General features: G+C 41.3%; 1 protein-coding gene across 4 annotated transcripts in view; it reads right to left on the reverse strand.

Annotated features, from left to right (window-relative positions):
* The window catches only part of det1 (DET1 partner of COP1 E3 ubiquitin ligase), a 43,234-nt gene extending 29,076 nt beyond the window's left edge, over positions 1–14,158 (reverse strand). The window contains exons 1-7 of one of the 4 annotated variants that reach the window (XM_058397444.1): positions 13,965–14,158; positions 13,278–13,692; positions 12,063–12,819; positions 11,403–11,756; positions 9,863–10,053; positions 8,891–9,082; positions 6,875–7,756 (exon numbers count right to left, since the gene is read on the reverse strand). In XM_058397444.1, the coding sequence (XP_058253427.1) occupies positions 7,567–7,756; positions 8,891–9,082; positions 9,863–10,053; positions 11,403–11,756; positions 12,063–12,791 (1,656 nt within the window). In that variant the 5' untranslated portion in view covers positions 12,792–12,819; positions 13,278–13,692; positions 13,965–14,158 and the 3' untranslated portion in view covers positions 6,875–7,566. Of the gene's footprint in view, positions 1–6,874; positions 7,757–8,890; positions 9,083–9,862; positions 10,054–11,402; positions 11,757–12,062; positions 12,820–13,122; positions 13,145–13,277; positions 13,693–13,964 lie in introns of those variants that run through there. The other 3 variants (XM_058397445.1, XM_058397442.1, XM_058397446.1) reach the window with 3 other exon arrangements.
* Positions 14,159–20,089: the final 5,931 nt, after the last annotated feature.

Below are 20,089 nucleotides of genomic sequence, written 5' to 3' on the forward strand. Positions count from 1 at the left end.
TTATTATTTTGTCTGAGTTTATTAATTAACTTTAAACTGTGTGCTACTGTCGCTCTCTAACACACACACACACACACACACACACACATACATACTCACACACACACACACACACACATGCATACACACACACACACAAAATAAGCATTAGTACAAAAGCTGTATAAAGTAAAATCACTGTTCAATCACCGAGCTCTCCATTATTTCATTCTCTCTCTCTCTCTCTCTCTCTCTCTCATCATTTCCTTTTTCTATGTTCCTTTCTTCCTTTTCTCTGGTTGATTCTTGCTTTTCCATCTCCTTCTCTCTTTTCTTTCTTCTCTGTTTCTTTCCTCCTCTTTCCTCTTATTCTATTCTTTCACTTTATCATCTCCTTCTCTCCCTATTTCTTTCTTTTCTCTGTTCTTTTCAATCTTTTTCCTTTCTCATTCTTTCCCCTTTATTTGTCACATATACATTACAGCACAGTGAAATTCTTTCTTTGCATATCCCAGCCTTGGAGGTTGTGGTCATAGCGCAGGGTCAGCCATGATACTCTTTCATTCTTTTTCCTTTCTCATTCTTTTCTTCTTTCATTCTTTTTCCTTTCTCATTCTTTTCTTCTTTCATTCTTTCCCTCTTTCATTCTTTCCCTCTTTCATTCTTTTTCCTTTCTCATTCTTTCCTTCTTTCATTCTTTTTCCTTTCTCATTCTTTCCCTTTTTCATTCTTTCCCTCTTTCATTCTTTTTCCTTTCTCATTCTTTCCCTCTTTCATTCTTTTTCCTTTCTCATTCTTTTCTTCTTTCATTCTTTTTCCTTTCTCATTCTTTTCTTTCTTTCATTCTTTTCCTGTATTTTATTTTGCTCTTTATTTTTCTTTCTCTCTCTCTCTCTCTCTCTCTCTCTCTCTCTCAGTGATTAGGATGTAAAATTAGAAGCCTGTTGGATGTTTTTTGTTTTGTTTTGTTTTGTTCGTAGCGCATTAGAGCTGAATGAGATGAGAGTGAAGCCCCGCGGTCGCCTGGCCGCCTACACCCTCAACCTCTCGTGTGCCTAAAAGCGTTTTATTCCTGATCTGCACCCTCACACACACACACACACACACACACACACACACACACACACACACACACACACACACAGACGTGAGGGATTTCTGTCAGCAGCTAGCGGGACACAGCAGAAGCCGTATTTGTGAAGCCGGGAGAAAATCAGCCTGCGTGGCGTAAAGCAGCTGAACGTAGGAGTCCACTCTAAAAAATATAAATAAATAAACAAACAAAAATAAATAAATAAACAAAAGAACTACAATGCTGCTACGGAGAACTTTAAAGCTCAAGAAGCTTTTAAAGCATGGGGTTTTTCTTTCCTTCCATCATCCCGTTCCCCTGCGGGACTAACAACCTGAAATCTTTAGCTTTTTTTCTGAGTCTGTCAGAAATAAAGCACCGCAACACACTGTGTCGTCCCTGAAAAAACACACACACACGCGCACGCACACACACACACACACACACACACACACACACACACACACACACACACACACACACACACACACACACACACCTCTGCATGGTCAGGTGGTCATGAAGCCGTTTCACTGGGAGCTGTGTGAACGACAGGAGCGACAGATTTGAATCTCCCTCATTGTGGGGGTTGTGTAACTGTTTGTTGTCATTGTTTTGTTGTTGTTCTGTTGCTGTGGTTTTGTTGTTGTCATTTTGTTGTTGTTGTTCTGTTACTGTGGTTTTGTTGTTGTCATTGTGTTGTTGTCATCATTATGTTGTTGTTGTCATCATGTTGTTCTGTTACTGTGGTTTTGTTGTTGTCATTGTGTTGTTGTCATCATTATGTTGTTGTTATTATGTTGTTGTCATCATTATGTTGTTCTGTTACTGTGGTGTTGTTGTCGTTGTGTTGTTCTGTTACTGTGGTTTTGTTGTTGTCATCATTATGTTGTTCTGTTACTGTGGTGTTGTCATTGTGTTGTTGTCATCATTATGTTGTTGTTGTCGTCATCATTATGTTGTTCTGTTACTGTGGTGTTGTTGTCGTTGTTGTTGTGTTGTTCTGTTACTGTGGTTTTGTTGTTGTCATTGTGTTGTTGTCATCATTATGTTGTTCTGTTACTGTGGTCTTGTTGTCGTTGTTGTTGTGTTGTTCTGTTCTGTTACTGTGGTTTTGTTGTTGTCATTGTGTTGTCATCATTATGTTGTTATCATTATGTTGTTCTGTTACTGTGGTGTTGTTGTCGTTGTTGTGTTGTTCTGTTACTGTGGTTTTGTTGTTGTCATTGTGTTGTTGTCATCATGTTGTTGTTGTCATTGTGTTGTTGTCATCATTATGTTGTTGTTCTGTTACTGTGGTGTTGTTGTCGTTGTTGTGTCGTTCTGTTACTGTGGTTTTGTTGTTGTCGTTGTTGTTGTTGTCATTGTGTTGTTGTTCTGTTACTGTGGTGTTGTTGTCGTTGTTGTGTTGTTGTTGTGTTGTTCTGTTACTGTGGTTTTGTTGTTGTCATTGTGTTGTCATCATTATGTTGTTGTTCTGTTACTGTGGTTTTGTTGTTGTCATTGTGTTGTTGTCATCATTATGTTGTTGTTGTCGTCATCATTATGTTGTTCTGTTACTGTGGTGTTGTTGTCGTTGTTGTTGTGTTGTTCTGTTACTGTGGTTTTGTTGTTGTCATTGTGTTGTTGTCATCATTATGTTGTTCTGTTACTGTGGTCTTGTTGTCGTTGTTGTTGTGTTGTTCTGTTACTGTGGTTTTGTTGTTGTCATTGTGTTGTCATCATTATGTTGTTATCATTATGTTGTTCTGTTACTGTGGTGTTGTTGTCGTTGTTGTGTTGTTCTGTTACTGTGGTTTTGTTGTTGTCATTGTGTTGTTGTCATCATGTTGTTGTTGTCATTGTGTTGTTGTCATCATTATGTTGTTGTTCTGTTACTGTGGTGTTGTTGTCGTTGTTGTGTCGTTCTGTTACTGTGGTTTTGTTGTTGTCGTTGTTGTTGTTGTCATTGTGTTGTTGTTCTGTTACTGTGGTGTTGTTGTCGTTGTTGTGTTGTTGTTGTGTTGTTCTGTTACTGTGGTTTTGTTGTTGTCATTGTGTTGTCATCATTATGTTGTTGTTCTGTTACTGTGGTTTTGTTGTTGTCATTGTGTTGTTGTCATCATTATGTTGTTGTTGTCGTCATCATTATGTTGTTCTGTTACTGTGGTGTTGTTGTCGTTGTTGTTGTGTTGTTCTGTTACTGTGGTTTTGTTGTTGTCATTGTGTTGTTGTCATCATTATGTTGTTCTGTTACTGTGGTCTTGTTGTCGTTGTTGTTGTGTTGTTCTGTTACTGTGGTTTTGTTGTTGTCATTGTGTTGTCATCATTATGTTGTTATCATTATGTTGTTCTGTTACTGTGGTGTTGTTGTCGTTGTTGTGTTGTTCTGTTACTGTGGTTTTGTTGTTGTCATTGTGTTGTTGTCATCATGTTGTTGTTGTCATTGTGTTGTTGTCATCATTATGTTGTTGTTCTGTTACTGTGGTGTTGTTGTCGTTGTTGTGTCGTTCTGTTACTGTGGTTTTGTTGTTGTCGTTGTTGTTGTTGTCATTGTGTTGTTGTTCTGTTACTGTGGTGTTGTTGTCGTTGTTGTGTTGTTGTTGTGTTGTTCTGTTACTGTGGTTTTGTTGTTGTCATTGTGTTGTCATCATTATGTTGTTCTGTTACTGTGGTGTTGTTGTCACTGTGTTGTTGTTGTGTTGCTCTGTTACTGTGGTTTTGTTGTTGTCATTGTGTTGTTGTCATCATTATGTTGTTCTGTTACTGTGGTCTTGTTGTCGTTGTTGTTGTGTTGTTCTGTTACTGTGGTTTTGTTGTTGTCATTGTGTTGTCATCATTATGTTGTTGTTATCATTATGTTGTTCTGTTACTGTGGTGTTGTTGTCGTTGTGTTGTTCTGTTACTGTGGTTTTGTTGTTGTCATTGTGTTGTTGTCATCATGTTGTTGTTGTCATTGTGTTGTTGTCATCATTATGTTGTTGTTCTGTTACTGTGGTGTTGTTGTCGTTGTTGTGTCGTTCTGTTACTGTGGTTTTGTTGTTGTCGTTGTTGTTGTCGTCATTGTGTTGTTGTTCTGTTACTGTGGTGTTGTTGTCGTTGTTGTGTCGTTCTGTTACTGTGGTTTTGTTGTTGTCGTCATTGTGTTGTTGTTCTGTTACTGTGGTGTTGTTGTCGTTGTTGTGTTGTTGTTGTGTTGTTCTGTTACTGTGGTTTTGTTGTTGTCATTGTGTTGTCATCATTATGTTGTTGTTCTGTTACTGTGGTGTTGTCACTGTGTTGTTGTTGTGTTGCTCTGTTACTGTGGTTTTGTTGTTGTCATTGTGTTGTCATCATTATGTTGTTGTTCTGTTACTGTGGTGTTGTTGTCGTTGTTGTGTTGTTGTCACTGTGTTGTTGTGTCGTTCTGTTACTGTGGTTTTGTTGTTGTCGTCATTGTGTTGTTGTTCTGTTACTGTGGTGTTGTTGTCGTTGTTGTGTTGTTGTTGTGTTGTTCTGTTACTGTGGTTTTGTTGTTGTCATTGTGTTGTCATCATTATGTTGTTGTTCTGTTACTGTGGTGTTGTTGTCACTGTGTTGTTGTTGTGTTGCTCTGTTACTGTGGTTTTGTTGTTGTCATTGTGTTGTCATCATTATGTTGTTGTTCTGTTACTGTGGTGTTGTCGTTGTTGTGTTGTTGTCACTGTGTTGTTGTGTCATTCTGTTACTGTGGTTTTGTTGTTGTCGTTGTTGTCGTCATTGTGTTGTTGTTCTGTTACTGTGGTGTTGTTGTCGTTGTTGTGTTGTTGTCACTGTGTTGTTGTTTTGTTCTGTTACTGTGGTTTTGTTGTTGTCATTGTGTTGTCATCATTATGTTGTTGTCATCATTATGTTGTTGTTCTGTTACTGTGGTGTTGTTGTCATTGTTGTTGTGTTGTTGTCACTGTGTTGTTGTTGTGTCGTTCTGTTACTGTGGTTTTGTTGTTGTCATTGTGTTGTTGTCATCATGTTGTTGTTGTCATTGTGTTGTTGTCATCATTATGTTGTTGTTCTGTTACTGTGGTGTTGTTGTCGTTGTTGTGTCGTTCTGTTACTGTGGTTTTGTTGTTGTCGTTGTTGTTGTTGTCATTGTGTTGTTGTTCTGTTACTGTGGTGTTGTTGTCGTTGTTGTGTTGTTGTTGTGTTGTTCTGTTACTGTGGTTTTGTTGTTGTCATTGTGTTGTCATCATTATGTTGTTCTGTTACTGTGGTGTTGTTGTCACTGTGTTGTTGTTGTGTTGCTCTGTTACTGTGGTTTTGTTGTTGTCATTGTGTTGTTGTCATCATTATGTTGTTCTGTTACTGTGGTCTTGTTGTCGTTGTTGTTGTGTTGTTCTGTTACTGTGGTTTTGTTGTTGTCATTGTGTTGTCATCATTATGTTGTTCTGTTACTGTGGTGTTATCACTGTGTTGTTGTTGTGTTGCTCTGTTACTGTGGTTTTGTTGTTGTCATTGTGTTGTTGTCATCATTATGTTGTTCTGTTACTGTGGTCTTGTTGTCGTTGTTGTTGTGTTGTTCTGTTACTGTGGTTTTGTTGTTGTCATTGTGTTGTCATCATTATGTTGTTGTTATCATTATGTTGTTCTGTTACTGTGGTGTTGTTGTCGTTGTGTTGTTCTGTTACTGTGGTTTTGTTGTTGTCATTGTGTTGTTGTCATCATGTTGTTGTTGTCATTGTGTTGTTGTCATCATTATGTTGTTGTTCTGTTACTGTGGTGTTGTTGTCATTGTTGTTGTGTTGTTGTCACTGTGTTGTTGTTGTGTCGTTCTGTTACTGTGGTTTTGTTGTTGTCATTGTGTTGTTGTCGTTGTCGTCATTGTGTTGTTGTTCTGTTACTGTGGTTTTGTTGTTGTCATTGATGTTGTCGTTGTGTTGTTGTGCTCCGCAGCACAGTGCTGATGGTCAGAGTTGATCAGGAGTTTGTGGGTGTTATGTGACTAAAAGCATCAGACACACAGAGACGAAAACATTTTCACATCACAACTTTTCTGTTTCTAATTTCCAGGGAAAACATTCCATAGAGAAAATATCCCCAGGTCAGTGAGTGTCCTGGTTTAACTGGTCACTACTTCCTGCTTCTCTCTTTCATGTCCACTTCTCACTTCATCTCCTGCTTTCTGTTACTTCTTCTCCCTCTCTTCACTCCGTCCCCGTACCTTTCCCCTTCTCCCTCTCTTCACTCCGTCCCCGTACCTTTCCCCTTCTCCCTCTCTTCACTCCGTCCCCGTACCTTTCCCCTTCTCCCTCTCTTCACTCCGTCCCCGTACCTTTCCCCTTCTCCCTCTCTTCACTCCGTCCCCGTACCTTTCCCCTTCTCCCTCTCTTCACTCCGTCCCCGTACCTTTCCCCTTCTCCATGTGAAATGTTGTTTGTTTATTTCATGCTTGTTCTGGACTTTCAGCTCTTCCTTTCTTTCTTTACACAACTGTGAAGGAGTGGTTACTATAGAAACCGTTAAGCAGTCCCCTACTCGCCCGTCTGCATCAGCTCCTGCGTTCCTCTAACAGAGAAAACATCTGGACACATCTGGACGAGGGATTTAACCAAAGCAACTTTTATTTACAATAAAAATAATTCTGTCAAATAAAATAGTCATATTGTGTATATAATAAATAGAGTTTTATATAAAAAAGGAGAAAATGATCTGCAGAAGAACAGAGCAGATATTAGCTCATACACACACACACTCACACACACTCTCTCTCACACACACACACTCTCTCACACACACACACTCTCTCACACACACACACTCTCTCACACACACACACTCTCTCACACACACACACTCTCACACACACTCTCTCACACACACACTCTCTCTCACACACACACACTCTCTCTCTCACACACACACACTCTCTCTCTCACACACACACACTCTCTCTCTCACACACACACACTCTCTCTCTCACACACACACACTCTCTCTCTCACACACACACACTCTCTCTCTCTCACACACACACACTCTCTCTCTCACACACACACACTCTCTCTCTCACACACACACACTCTCTCTCTCACACACACACACACTCTCTCTCTCACACACACACACTCTCTCTCTCACACACACACACTCTCTCTCTCACACACACACACTCTCTCTCTCACACACACACACTCTCTCTCTCACACACACTCTCTCTCTCACACACACACTCTCTCTCTCACACACACTCTCTCTCACACACACTCTCTCTCTCTCACACACACTCTCTCTCTCTCTCACACACACTCTCTCTCTCTCACACACACACTCTCACACACACACTCTCTCTCTCACACACACACACTCTCTCTCTCACACACACACTCTCACACACACACACACTCACACAGACTCACTCTCACACACACACACACTCACTCTCACACACACACCCACACTCTCTCTCACACTCACACACACTCTCTCTGTCACACACTCTCACACTCTCTCTCTCCCTCACACACTTTCTCTCCCTCACACACTCACTCTCTCATGCATTCACTCGAGATGTGTGTTTTTGTTCAGGAGCAGCTGTGGCGCATGTGGAAGTTGACCACATACTCGGCGTTGGTGCGCTGCACTGAGATGGCAAACGGTTCGAACGGGTGGAAGGTGAAGGCGACGAGGCGGCGCACGGTGTGATTTATCGGCCGACCCAGAAGACCAGCCTGGATCTTAAACTTCAGCAAACCAGAGTCTCGTGCATAGAACCTACACACACACACACAGCTTCAGTTTCACATTTCTGTAAGGAAGCTGTATAAATTACAACAAAAAAAAAAAAGAGTTTCTCAGAGTTACTTTTCCGAGTTTCTCTGAGTCGTCTGTACAGTGGCATGGTTTCCGTCTCTCCCATGTCTCCACACACATTAAAATCAGGAAGTCCTACTGAGCGACCTTCACAAAAATTATCTTTTTTGGCTAAAATTGTCCTTTCTGAAAATGCCAAAGTAAAACGCTTTCTTCCCTGAAGAACATCACGACTTCAGCGGCTCCGAGACTTCATCGTGTAAACGTCTCACGTCTTTTACCTTTCGTAACGCTGCACTCTGATTGGTCAGATGTTAATTAATTCTCTCTAACAGAAGCTCTGACAGTAGCGCAGGTTCATATTAACGCACTCGCTCTGATCGTTTCCATAGCGACAAGCTCGTCCACAGGGACATGTACGAAGGGGGGGGGGCTCTGATTAAACCCGTGTGTAATGCGGGTGTGAGATCGCTCATCCCGTTACATCCGCTAGCTAACAGCGACTGGTGCGTTTCAGCATCAGCCGGTTACACTCCTGGTACCTGCAATTCCCTGAAGTTTTCCTAGAGAAGTGTAAACACCAAAGTAATCTATCTGGATTTTTTAATCTCAAAGAAAGACGGGAAAATGGAGAAAAGTGAGCAAATGTGGACAAAGCACGAAAGCAAGAAAACAAAATGATAGAAAAGAAAAAAAGCAAAGAATAAATGGAAACAAAACCCATTCAAAATAAATTCAGAGGGAAAAGAAACAAGAATACAATCTGAAGGTATGTGAAAGAAAGAAAGAAAGAAAGAGAGAGAGAGAGAGAGAGCGAGCGAGAAAGAAAGACAGACAGACAAAAAGAAAGAAAGAAAGAAAGAAAGAAAGAAAGAAAGAAAGAAAGACAGACAGACAAAAAGAAAGAAAGAAAGAAAGAAAGAAAGAAAGAAAGAAAGGTCTTTAATGGTCTTTTGAGCTTCTGGAAGCTCAAAACTAAATTCTGAATGATAAATTTCTCTTTCTCTCTCTGTGTGTGTGTGAGTGTGTGCACGCAAGTGTGTGTGTGTGAGTGTGTGCGCAAGTGTGTGTGTGCGCGCGAGTGTGTGTCCTCACCGTATGGGGTGATCTCCACAGGTTTTGGGGCGCTCCATCACTGAGACCCACTTGTCATCGTAGCTGAAGAGTGAGAGGTCGAGGTACGGGCTGCTGCTGTACGACTGAGCGCTGATGGGCAGCTGACCGAGTAAACGCCGCACCGCCTCCGTGTGACCACCGTACTTCGCATTTACTATAGTGTCCTTAAACCTACACACACACACACACACAGGGGGAGGGAGAGAGAGAGAGAGAGAGAGAAGGGCAATGAAGGGTCATGAACATAACATTCACATATATAATGAATCAATATTAAATGTAAAAAATATATATATACATGGTTTGAACCTATATTGAAAACAAAAATATTGGTGGGGGTGAGGGGTGGGGTAATAGAGAAGGTTTTGGTGGGGGTGAGGGGGGGGGTAATAGAGAAGGTTTTGGTGGGGGTGAGGGGTGGGGTAATAGAGAAGGTTTTGGTGGGGGCGAGGGGTGGGGTAATAGAGAGGGTTTTGGTGGGGTAATAGAGAAGGTTTTGGTGGGGGCGAGGGGTGGGGTAATAGAGAGGGTTTTGGTGGGGGTGAGGGGTGGGGTAATAGAGAGGGTTTTGGAGGGGGTGAGGGGTGGGGTAATAGAGAGGGTTTCGGTGGGGGTGAGGGGTGGGGTAATAGGGTGGGTTTTGGTGGGGGTGAGGGGTGGGGTAATAGAGAGGGTTTTGGTGGGGGTGAGGGGTGGGGTAATAGAGAGGGTTTTGGTGGGGGTGAGGGGTGGGGTAATGGAGGGGGTTTTGGGGGGGGGGAGGGGGGGGGTAATAGAGAGGGTTTTGGTGGGGGTCAGGGGTGGGGTAATAGAGAAGGTTTTGGTGGGGGTGAGGGGTGGGGTAATAGAGAAGGTTTTGGGGGGGGTGAGGGGTGGGGCAATAGAGAGGGTTTTGGTGGGGGTGAGGGGTAATATGAGGGGTGGAGTTCAGGGATGGGGGTGATGGAGCACCTGCGCTGGACCTGTCTGGCGTAGTTGTTGCTGGAGGCGGAGCAGGGGAATTGTACAGCCTCACTGTGCAGCGTAGCGTTGCGGAACAAATCACAGAAATTCTCAAACAGCTCCAGCAGCTGATCAGATGTGTTCTCAAACACCGCTATCACCTCTGTGCTCACCATGTTATACACCACGAAGAACGACGGCTGAGAGAGAGAGAGGGAGAGAGAGACAGAGAGAGAGAGTGGGGGGGGGTCATTCTCAGATATAATATCAATATTGAATTAAAAAAATATTATATAAAAACATGGTTTCAATTTATATTGAATTAAAAAAATAAAAAGTAGAAAATGGTTTTAAAAAATTAAATAAAAATACAATTAAATATAATTATTTGTAAATAAATATAACTTGGTACACCGATCAGGCATAACATTATGACCACCTGCCTAATATTGTGTTAGTCCCCCTTTTGCTGTCAAAACTGCCCTGACCCGTCGAGGCATGGACTCCACTAGATCCCTGAAGGTGTGCTGTGGTATCTAAGTCATTGTTGTGCTCATCAAACCATTCCTGAACCATTTTTGCTTTGTGGCACAGTGCATTATCCTGCTGAAAGAGGCCACAGCCTTCAGGGAATACAGTTTCCATGAAAGGGTGTACATGGTCTGTAACAATGCTTAGGTAGGTGCTACGTGTCAAAGTAACATCCACATGGATGGCAGGACCCAAGATTTCCCAGCAGAACATTGCCTAAAGCATGATACTGCCTCCACCGGCTTGCCTTCTTCCCATAGTGCATCCTGGTGCCATGTGGTCCAGTTCGGATGTTCATGTGCCCATTGTTGGCACTTTCAGCGGTGCACAGGGGTCAGCATGGGCATCCTGACTGGTCTGCAGCTATGCAGCCCCATACGCAACAAACTGTGATGCACTGTGTATTCTGACACCTTTCTATCATTAATTTCTTCAGCAATTTGAGCAACAGTAGCTCGTCTGTTGGATCGGATCACAAGGGCCAGCCTTCTCTCCCCACGTGCATCAATGAGCCTTGGCCGCCCATGACCCTGTCGCCTGTTCCTTCCTTGGACCACTTTTGATAGATACTGACCACTGCAGACCGGGAACACCCCACAAGAGCTGCAGTTTTGGAGATGATCTGATCCAGTGGTCTAGCCATCACAATTTGGCCCTTCGTCAAACTCGCTCAAATCCTTACACTTGTCCATTTTTCCTGCTTCTAACATCAACTTTGAGGACAAAATGTTCACTTGCTGCCTAATATATCCCACCCACTAACAGGTGCCATGATGAGGAGATCATCAGTGTTATTCACTTCACCTCTCAGTGCTCAGAATGTTATTGCTGATCAGTGCATGTTATTTAATTAATATTAAAATGAAACACTATAAAAATCGAATCAAATAAATAAATAAAATTTTGTGTTATTTGAATAAAAGGTGTTGTGTAGCACAGGAACAAGATGTTCCTGAAGAAATGGTATTTCAGTAGAGTTTGTGTTTGGGGTTTATTATGGGACGTGTGTGTGTGGTACCTGTGAGGGGTCAGTAACTCGCAGCGTCACCACGTCCTCACTGGTGTATTTGATCAGCAGGTGATTCTCGTCCAGAAGCTGCATTTTCCACATGCGCAGCTGTCGCAGCTGGTCGAAGTATTGGAAGAAGCGGCGTTTAGCGGTGGCGCTGCCGTCACGCTCGGCTCGTCTCCACAGGAACACCAGCAGCCGGTGTTTCAGAGAGCTGATGCTCTTTTCCTTATAGAGACGTGAGAACCCAGCCGGTCCCTCCACCTGCGCCTCCGAGTACACGGCCGACAACGTCAACAAGTCATCCTCGTAACAGAACCGCCCGATCGTACGCACGTCCAGGAACGTCCCCTCCGCCGTCACCTGCAAACGTGTGTATATAACAGTATTCAAATAACAGGGACAGTACCATGGATACAATGATGACTAATAAATAGATAGACAGATAGATAGACAGATAGATGCCACAGGTCTGTGGTGGTCTTGTGTCTATCGCTCTCCCAGAAGAGGGCATGGCCTATGTGCCTGGCAGTCTCACTGAAGGAGGCTTGGCCTATGTGCCTGTCAGTCTCACCTAAGGAGGTGTGGCCTCTGTGGTTCTCAGTCTCACTGAAAGGGGTGTGTCCTCTGTGACTAGCTACTACCTGAATGAGAGAGAGATCTGCTCACCTGAAAGACGTGGATGGTCTGCTGCTGGACGGAGAGAACAGCGAGGATGTTCCTGTACAGATAAAGTCCCTGATTATGCGACAGAATGATTTTATCACATTTAAAGGCACGCGTGTCACAGAGGCGTCCAGTGTGCAGATCGACAATGTGGAGAGAGTAGTCCTCAAGCGGTGAGCGTGGGTTTGGAGTCACCGCCTCATTGTTGCGATAAACCTCGAAAAAGTGCGGCTGTGGCTCGTCGGGCAGGTATGCTGCCGAGCCCACGATCACATAACGTCCGTCGTCCGTGAATAAGCTGCACTCACGGTTCAGATGCTCACCGTTCGACGCCACACTGGTTACGTGAAGCAGCGAGAAAAAGCGTGAGAACAAACGGGCTCGCACAGTCTCGCTCAGAACCTCACCGTCTCGGCCCTCGTCGTGATCCTGCAAAAGATCCTCAGCCGCCTGGCAGCCCCGGAACTCGTAGATCTCAAGAGAGGTCTGATCGGAGGAGAACGCCACGAAGCAGCGGCCGTCTGGAGAGAACTTGCGCAGGAAACAAGGCGGCTTCTCCACGTTCACGGCGGTGAAGTTAGGGAAGAGGTTTTGGTGGAAACAGCGTACACGGTACCAGTGAGCACCGGAGCGGCCAGAGCTGATGCGCCGAAGCTCCAACCTGTGCACCACGTTCTGGTTCTGAATGCGGCGCGGCTTCAGGGTCGGGAACTCGTCTTCTGAAGACGCCATGAGAGAAGAGCTAGCGTTCCAGACACAACTGAAATTCAAGAAAAGGAGAAAAATTCGAGTGGATCATTAGAATCAACTCAGCTAAAGATTTGTTCAGATTCATTATGTTGATTTTCATTTAGACATCAAACAGCATGAACAGCATCACCTACAACACTGCAAGCAAATCACTGTGCAAACATTTCATGAATGAAAACAAGACAGCAGTTTGGGGAAAATGACTCATGTAAAACAAAAGCACAGATTTTTTGTTGACTCATTTGAATCAGTTCAGCTAAAAGATTCGTTCTGATTCGATTTTGATCGAGTCTTATAACCCAAGCGTACTCACTGATATCAAAACAGACAATCAATCATTCCTGTAATGTGCCGGACGTTGGGTTTAGGTTCCTACGGGGTGTGTGGAAGATTTAGAACAGAATATTCAACAATGTCGAGTAGATTTCGGGGTTTTTTTCCCCGGTCTGGCCTTCACTGGTTACTCACCCACACAGGGGCTTGAATGTGCTCTTTCAAGGAAAGCAGGAGAAATGGATTTAGACTGACATTCCTTAACAGACATTAAAAATCTTGATCTGGCAGAAGAAACATCTCTCTACAGTCTGTTCTCTCATGGACCGTTTGGCCAAGGCAAGATGTTAGCAGCAGATCCTTTACATCCTACCAGGAGCCACCACAGATTTTTATGTTCCACTAGTGCTCGATCAGAGGAATATGGGGGAAGGCTAAAGCAACACCTGGAACTCTTTTATGTGATGGAGGAGACAGAAAAGGATTCATCACCGCCTTGATCCTGTCAGTGCTTCATGTTTTATTTGTCCTTGGACCACTGTAAGTTCTTTAAAGACGGTCGCTCAGGTCTTCACGTCTGCCCATTTCTCTGGTCATCGGTGTGTATTTACTGCGATACATATTGTAGAAGGTCGACTGGAGTAATTTTCATATACATATGTGATATATATATATATATATATACACACACACACGATGTTATGAAGCATAACAGGATACAGTTTAACATTTAATACTTAATAAAGACTAAAACACTTAAGAATAAACTGTTTACGAGAAGTTTTTAAACAAAACTAATTGAGGTTTATTTAATTTCTGATGTTTTTTATTCACATCATAAACAACTTCACGAGCCAGTTAGCAAACAAACCTGAAACTTACGTGCATTCGTTTAGCCTGAAGACTAAAGGTTTATTTATTCCGTTTTGTATTCCGAGCGCCTTTCGAAATTCATTAAAAAAACATTTTCATTTTTTAATAAAGATAAATAAATAAATAAATAAATAAATAAATCTCTGTACTGTGCTGAAGTGTTGCTACAGGGCTCATATCGCTCAGCGGTTCCGTTTTGTCACTGCGCATGCGCACTATCTTATGGTTGGGGGGGCGGGCATCTAAGCTGTTTCTCCGCGCAGCGCCACCTGCAGGCGCGGAGGAGCGTCACAGCTGAAATACACTCGTTGAAAAATGAAGCGTAAAATAATGTACATAAAAATATTTTGGTTGTACTTATGGACTGGTTATTTTGCAGTTCATATCGGACTACACTAACAAGATTATTAACATATTTTTATATTGTTAATAAGATTAAAAAATAATAATAATTCGTTAAGTGTTAATTAAGCGTTCTAAAAAAATAAACAAAAAACAAGAAAAAAGAAAAACAAAACAGTGTTCTGGACCTCAATATAGTAATATGACATGATTGTTTAAAAAATAAAATAGTTTTGTAGAGATTTATGTTTTAATTTTGCACTTTTTATTTTTTTTTTACACTTTTGTTTGTCCAATAAAACGTCCTCTAGAGAGCCTATGCTCCGCCCTCAGGGGGCGTGTCTTGCTCTACAGTAGCATCTCGTTAACAGTGTTTCTTCTGATCGTTTCTATAGTAACAGCTCATATCTGTGTAAAGAGAGATTTATTTAACATTTATAACTATGGTGGCTCTAATAAGGGTAACTATTTAAAAATAAATAAATATTATTTATCCAATCTGACAATTTTTTCAACAAAAGTAACAAAAAAATTAATTAATTAAAAATTTATATATTTTAAAATAATTTTAAATAAATAAATAAATAAATAAATAAATAAACAAATAAAGTGGCTAAGATTAGATAAAGCACAAAAATATTTCTATATATAAATCACTAACTTAGATATTTAGAAATAAATCGATTCACTGTTCGCAAACAATATCTACATATATATGTCTACATAATCTTGGAAGAAAAGGGGTGGGGTTTATCCACCACAATAGGATTCCTGACAAATAAACCAAACTGCAACTTGCAGAGAAGCTTCTAGAAGCCGAGACTCTCCGAGCGTTTATTTTGTACAGGGTTTAATCTGAAGAGCATCGTGAGTGAAAAAGAGGTCTAATGCATGGTGAAAAAAAGCTCCGCCATTAACAAATTACACTGAAAAGGTGAAGCCGAGGAAGAAGAGCTCCAATTCCTCCTCCTCCTCCTCCTCCTCCTCCTCCTGGTCTTTTCTGCTATTGATAGAGCAAATGGACGGACAGACGGACGGATGTTTAAAACATTCGGGTGAACATTCGGATTTTGTAAATAGACCTTTTCATACGGTTGCTCAATGGGGCGCTGGCCCAATTTTCCGCAAAATTATGAAATTAACACACCATTTCAAAATGTCAATTGACATCCTCCGACAAGCCTATTTCCATAATGATTATGAAAAAAGGTCATTCTTTTAAAACCGAACATTAGCCATGGAGATGCTTTCATGTCAGAAAGTACTGGAGGTTTGCTGTGATTGGGCAGAGGTTATAATTTTTGGAGCAAGAGGATGTTTTTATGTCGACTTCAATTAGCAGAAAAATGTCCTGGAGAAAAGGAACACCATAAAATAAAAAAAAAAACAGAATTTCAACAAAAGAAAGAGCTACATCGTATTAATAGTTTGTTCTTAAGTATTTATTCTCTATATACTGCCTCCACACACACACACACACACACACAAGATCGTTGTCTACAATGTCTACACAATAACATATATGAAATGAATGAATTCTCATTTTTCCATTTTTATTATTCTGCATGGCTTAGTGGTTAGCACATTCACCTCACACCTCCTGGGTTCGAGTCCCGCTCACTGTGTGTGTGGAGTTTGCATGTTCTCCCCGTGCTTAGTGTGTTTCCTCTGGGTGCTCCGGTTTCCTCCCACATCCCAAAGACATGCTACTAGGCTGATTGGAGTCTCTAAATTGCCCATAGTGTGTGCGAATTTAAGAAATTCTCCAGAAATGGTTTTTGACACATTTGTTTTTGCTAAACTGTCACTCGCATGTTCCAGAAGTATTTGGATTCCAATAAATGGCAAGAGTAATGCCATATGCTAGAAACCAAAAAAATCTGTAGCTCAGAAACATGAGTCAGATTTCAATGAATCGAATGGAAGAGTCGACTCGTTGAACAGGTGACCTCCACGTGACTGTCAGCCGGGTGGTGATTCTGACAACAGCAGTTAAATTTGCAAAAGCTTCATTACAACCGGCTACGCCACCTAGGGTATAAATGGAGACCCCAGGAACTCCCTACCAAAATAGGTTCGTTTTGCAAGGTATGGAACAGTAGAAAACATCACCAGACAAAAACTCAAATATACAATTCTTTATTACAATCAAGGTATACAGGCAAGAATGAAAACAAAAAAAGAACCAGGGTCCAAAGTCCATGCTCAGTAGCAGTCCGCAGTAGACTCCCGCAAACATCTGTCCACCCATCACGCGTGTTGCTCGCCCACAGGGTTCCACAAACCGATAACCCTTCCGGCATTACTCACAACGTTACACCTTCACACAGCCATAGGCCGCAACGCTGCATACAGAGCACTCCTTACTGGAAACGCTGGCGCAGAATCTCTTCTTCTTCTCTCGCTCGTTCGTTAAGACAGTTCCAATTTCGCTGACACGGTGCTGCCACTTCCCACGGTGCTGCCCTCCTGTCCCCAATCACGGCTGCTCTTTTATAAAAAAGAGCTCTAATCCGTCGTCCAATCCGATCGCTAGTCCGATTAACATAAATAAGCATGTGGCTTGGAATACTGCCTACAACAGGAAAAGAAAACAGCAACCCACACAAAAGCAAAACACCCAAAGTAAGCACATGCACAAAAAAATATATACACAAAACAAAACACCATGCAACACAACCATCTCTCTCCTTATCACATGACTGTAGTACTAGTGCACATGAGAATGTTTTTCCACCTTGATGAAAGGGCTGCTAGACGTTTAACCATAATTTATTTTGAAATTTCTTACAGACGTTTCTAAGTAATCTAGGAGTCCTCAGAGGCGTGAAGTATAGGCAGGAAACCGACTTAAGTAGCCGCGTCACCTGACTGGAAAACACGCTGAACGTTTCCTGTGTAGCTGACTAATATACGCAAAGCTAGTTTAGATTATCAGGCTAACTGTTAATCATTTGGCCGTGTTATTCTTCCGGGATTGCAGGAAGCTAGCTTAGCTTTAAAAGGCTAAGACCTAGAAGTTTATTTGACAAAGGAAAAAAAGAGTGTGTGGTGAATTTATGGGATTCGTGTTTCTTTTCATTTTATTATGTCTTTCTTATATTTTGTTTTTGTTCATTCAGCTTTACCGAGTTACTGAGCTTTGATCGTTTTTGATTGTTCTATTAATAATTTCGTAATTTTATACACTGATCAGACACACACACACACACAAAAGCAGAGCTCTAATTTTAGATCCACAGGAATTTTCTCCCTCAAGTTTAACCACAAACAGGTTGTTTAATAATGATGATAATAATAATAATAATAATAATAATAATAATAATAATAATAATAATAATAATAACGTTGAAAAAATCATTCTTTCAGCTTAGGATTTGAAGTCGATCTTCCAGCTCCAGCGTTCAAGCTCTCGTCTCCCATCCGTTTTCTTTCCCGGGTTCCCCTGCGAGGTCGAATATGAAGTGCAGAGCGAAAGACAAAAAAAAAAAAAAAAAAAAAAGCGAAAACAGAGAAAGGGAACCGGAGGGTTAAAGCTTTGTAGTGGAGCTGAAATAGTGCTTGAGTAATTCTGATGAAGATTATCAAAAGCTACGACATCAGGTAAAGTCTCATTCTTTCTCCAAAAATTCATTTAGTGTTCTTTTCTTCAATATGGGTTTTGAGTGCTTGGAAATTGAAAAAAAAGAAAAAAAAGAGAAAAGAAGAATGATGGAAAAAAAAAGGAAGCGGGGCGCAGAAGGAAGCCTGTACGGTCTACTTGGCCTTGAGTGTATGATAATGGCTCTGTACCCAATTATCCTGACCCGAGTATGTGGAGACCGGCTCACTAGAATTATATAAGTTGTAATTTGCAAATGGCATGCTGTGACCATGAACGAGGAGGAAAAAAAAAAAGAGAAACATCCAGGTTAATGTAATATGTCTGAATTTGGATCTCTCTCTCTTTTTCTCTCTCTCTCTCTCTCAGAGGTAAGGCGCTCAGCAAATTTGTATAAGATGACAGCGTGAGCTTGGGTCCTACAGTTTCCCAAATAACAGGCTTTCATTCGGTGCTTTTTTGTTTTTAACATGATTCACATCTTTCCTTTTAGGCCTGTCTGTTTTTTTCCTCCTCTCATTTCTTCACAGAACCCTCCTGGCCCGCTCGGGCTTTTAGCGGCCCTCGGCGAAGCATTAAGAGCCGAGAAGCAGGAGCCTACTTGAGCTCCATTTGCTAACTCACCCAACTTGCTCTCCATCGGCCTCGACCCTTCACCCATCCGCCGGAACAAAGCGCCGTCATCTACGAGGACCCAGGAAGCGCGTCTCCCCTCGGATAAAAAATGCCTGAAGTGTCCTCCAGGCTGTTTTTTCTTTTTTTTCTTTTTTTTTTAAAAAACATAACCCACAGAATTAGCCATAATCGAGCGCTGACTCTGTTCCCCTCCACATCATCATCTTCTTCTACTTCTTCTTCATCTTCATCATCCTCATCCTGCTGCTGGTTGGACCTGTAATTGGACCAAAAAAGGTTTTAAAAGGGGTTTTTTTTTTCTTAAATAAATAAAAATAAGATAAAAAGATAAAAAAAAAAAAAAATCTGCTCCATTAAGAGCTGTTGACATTTTCAAAGAAACTTTTAAAACTTCTCCGTACAGAAGAAAAGAAACATTTATTACAAAGCGCTACGGGTTTGTTTTCCCCGTTTCTCAAACAGCACATGTTTACGAAAAAAAAACAAGACTAGACTCACGTGTCAGGTTTACTCACGTGGTTTTACTTTTTGTTTCTTTTCACATTTGTGCCACATGTCGGTTTCAGTGTTTCATTTTTCACGTTTTTTCCCTCTGTGAATTTTTTCATGCTTGCTGTAGGCTGTGGGTGTGTTTTCTTTCCCCCACTTAACTTTTCATGCGTAGGACACAGTCGTGTTATTTTGTGATTTTATTTTATTTGATTTTTTAAATCAGATGATTTTTCTATTTCTATGTGATTTTTGCATTTTTATTTTGGGGTTTTTATTTTATTTAAATTTTTCATATAATTTTATTTCATTTCCGCACTTCATTTATTTTATTATTATTATTTTTTTTTTTTAGAATTTACTTTAAATTAACCATATTTTTTTATGTGAATTTCTTTCTTTCTTTCTCTTTGTGTGGCTCAGTTTTCCCTGCTTTGGTGCAAAAGAAAGTGACCATAAAGGCAACAGCAAGACAAACCCCACAAAATGGGAATGTCAGGTTGTACAGGAAGTGCAGCTCCTCCAGGATGCCACATCTGTACATCTGTACATCAGTTTCTAGAGCATGGAGGAGGTAGCAGGAGATGGGCTGATACATGAGGAGAACTGGACAGGGTCGTAGAAGAGCAAGAACTCAGCAGCAGGACCGACTTCTGCTTCTTTGTGTGAGGAGACAGAGGTCATGGTGAAACCCGACTGAAAAGAGAACCTCATCCTCATCCGGGTGATACCTGAGAGTGAGATATAAATCATTATAAACACAGAGAGTGGGATTATAAATCATTATAAACACAGAGAGTGAGATATAAATCATTATAAACACAGAGAGTGGGATTATAAATCATTATAAACACAGAGAGGGATTATAAATCATTATAAACACAGACAGTGGGATTATAAATCATTATAAACAAAGAGAGTGGGATTATAAATCATTATAAACACAGAGAGTGGGATTATAAATCATTATAAACACAGAGAGTGAGATTATAAATCATTATAAACACAGAGAGTGGGATTATAAATCATTATAAACACCAGATAGTGGGATTATAAATCATTATAA

The sequence above is a fragment of the Hemibagrus wyckioides genome, linkage group LG08 (genome assembly GCF_019097595.1).
Source record: "Hemibagrus wyckioides isolate EC202008001 linkage group LG08, SWU_Hwy_1.0, whole genome shotgun sequence".
NCBI classification, from domain to species: Eukaryota; Metazoa; Chordata; class Actinopteri; order Siluriformes; family Bagridae; genus Hemibagrus; species Hemibagrus wyckioides.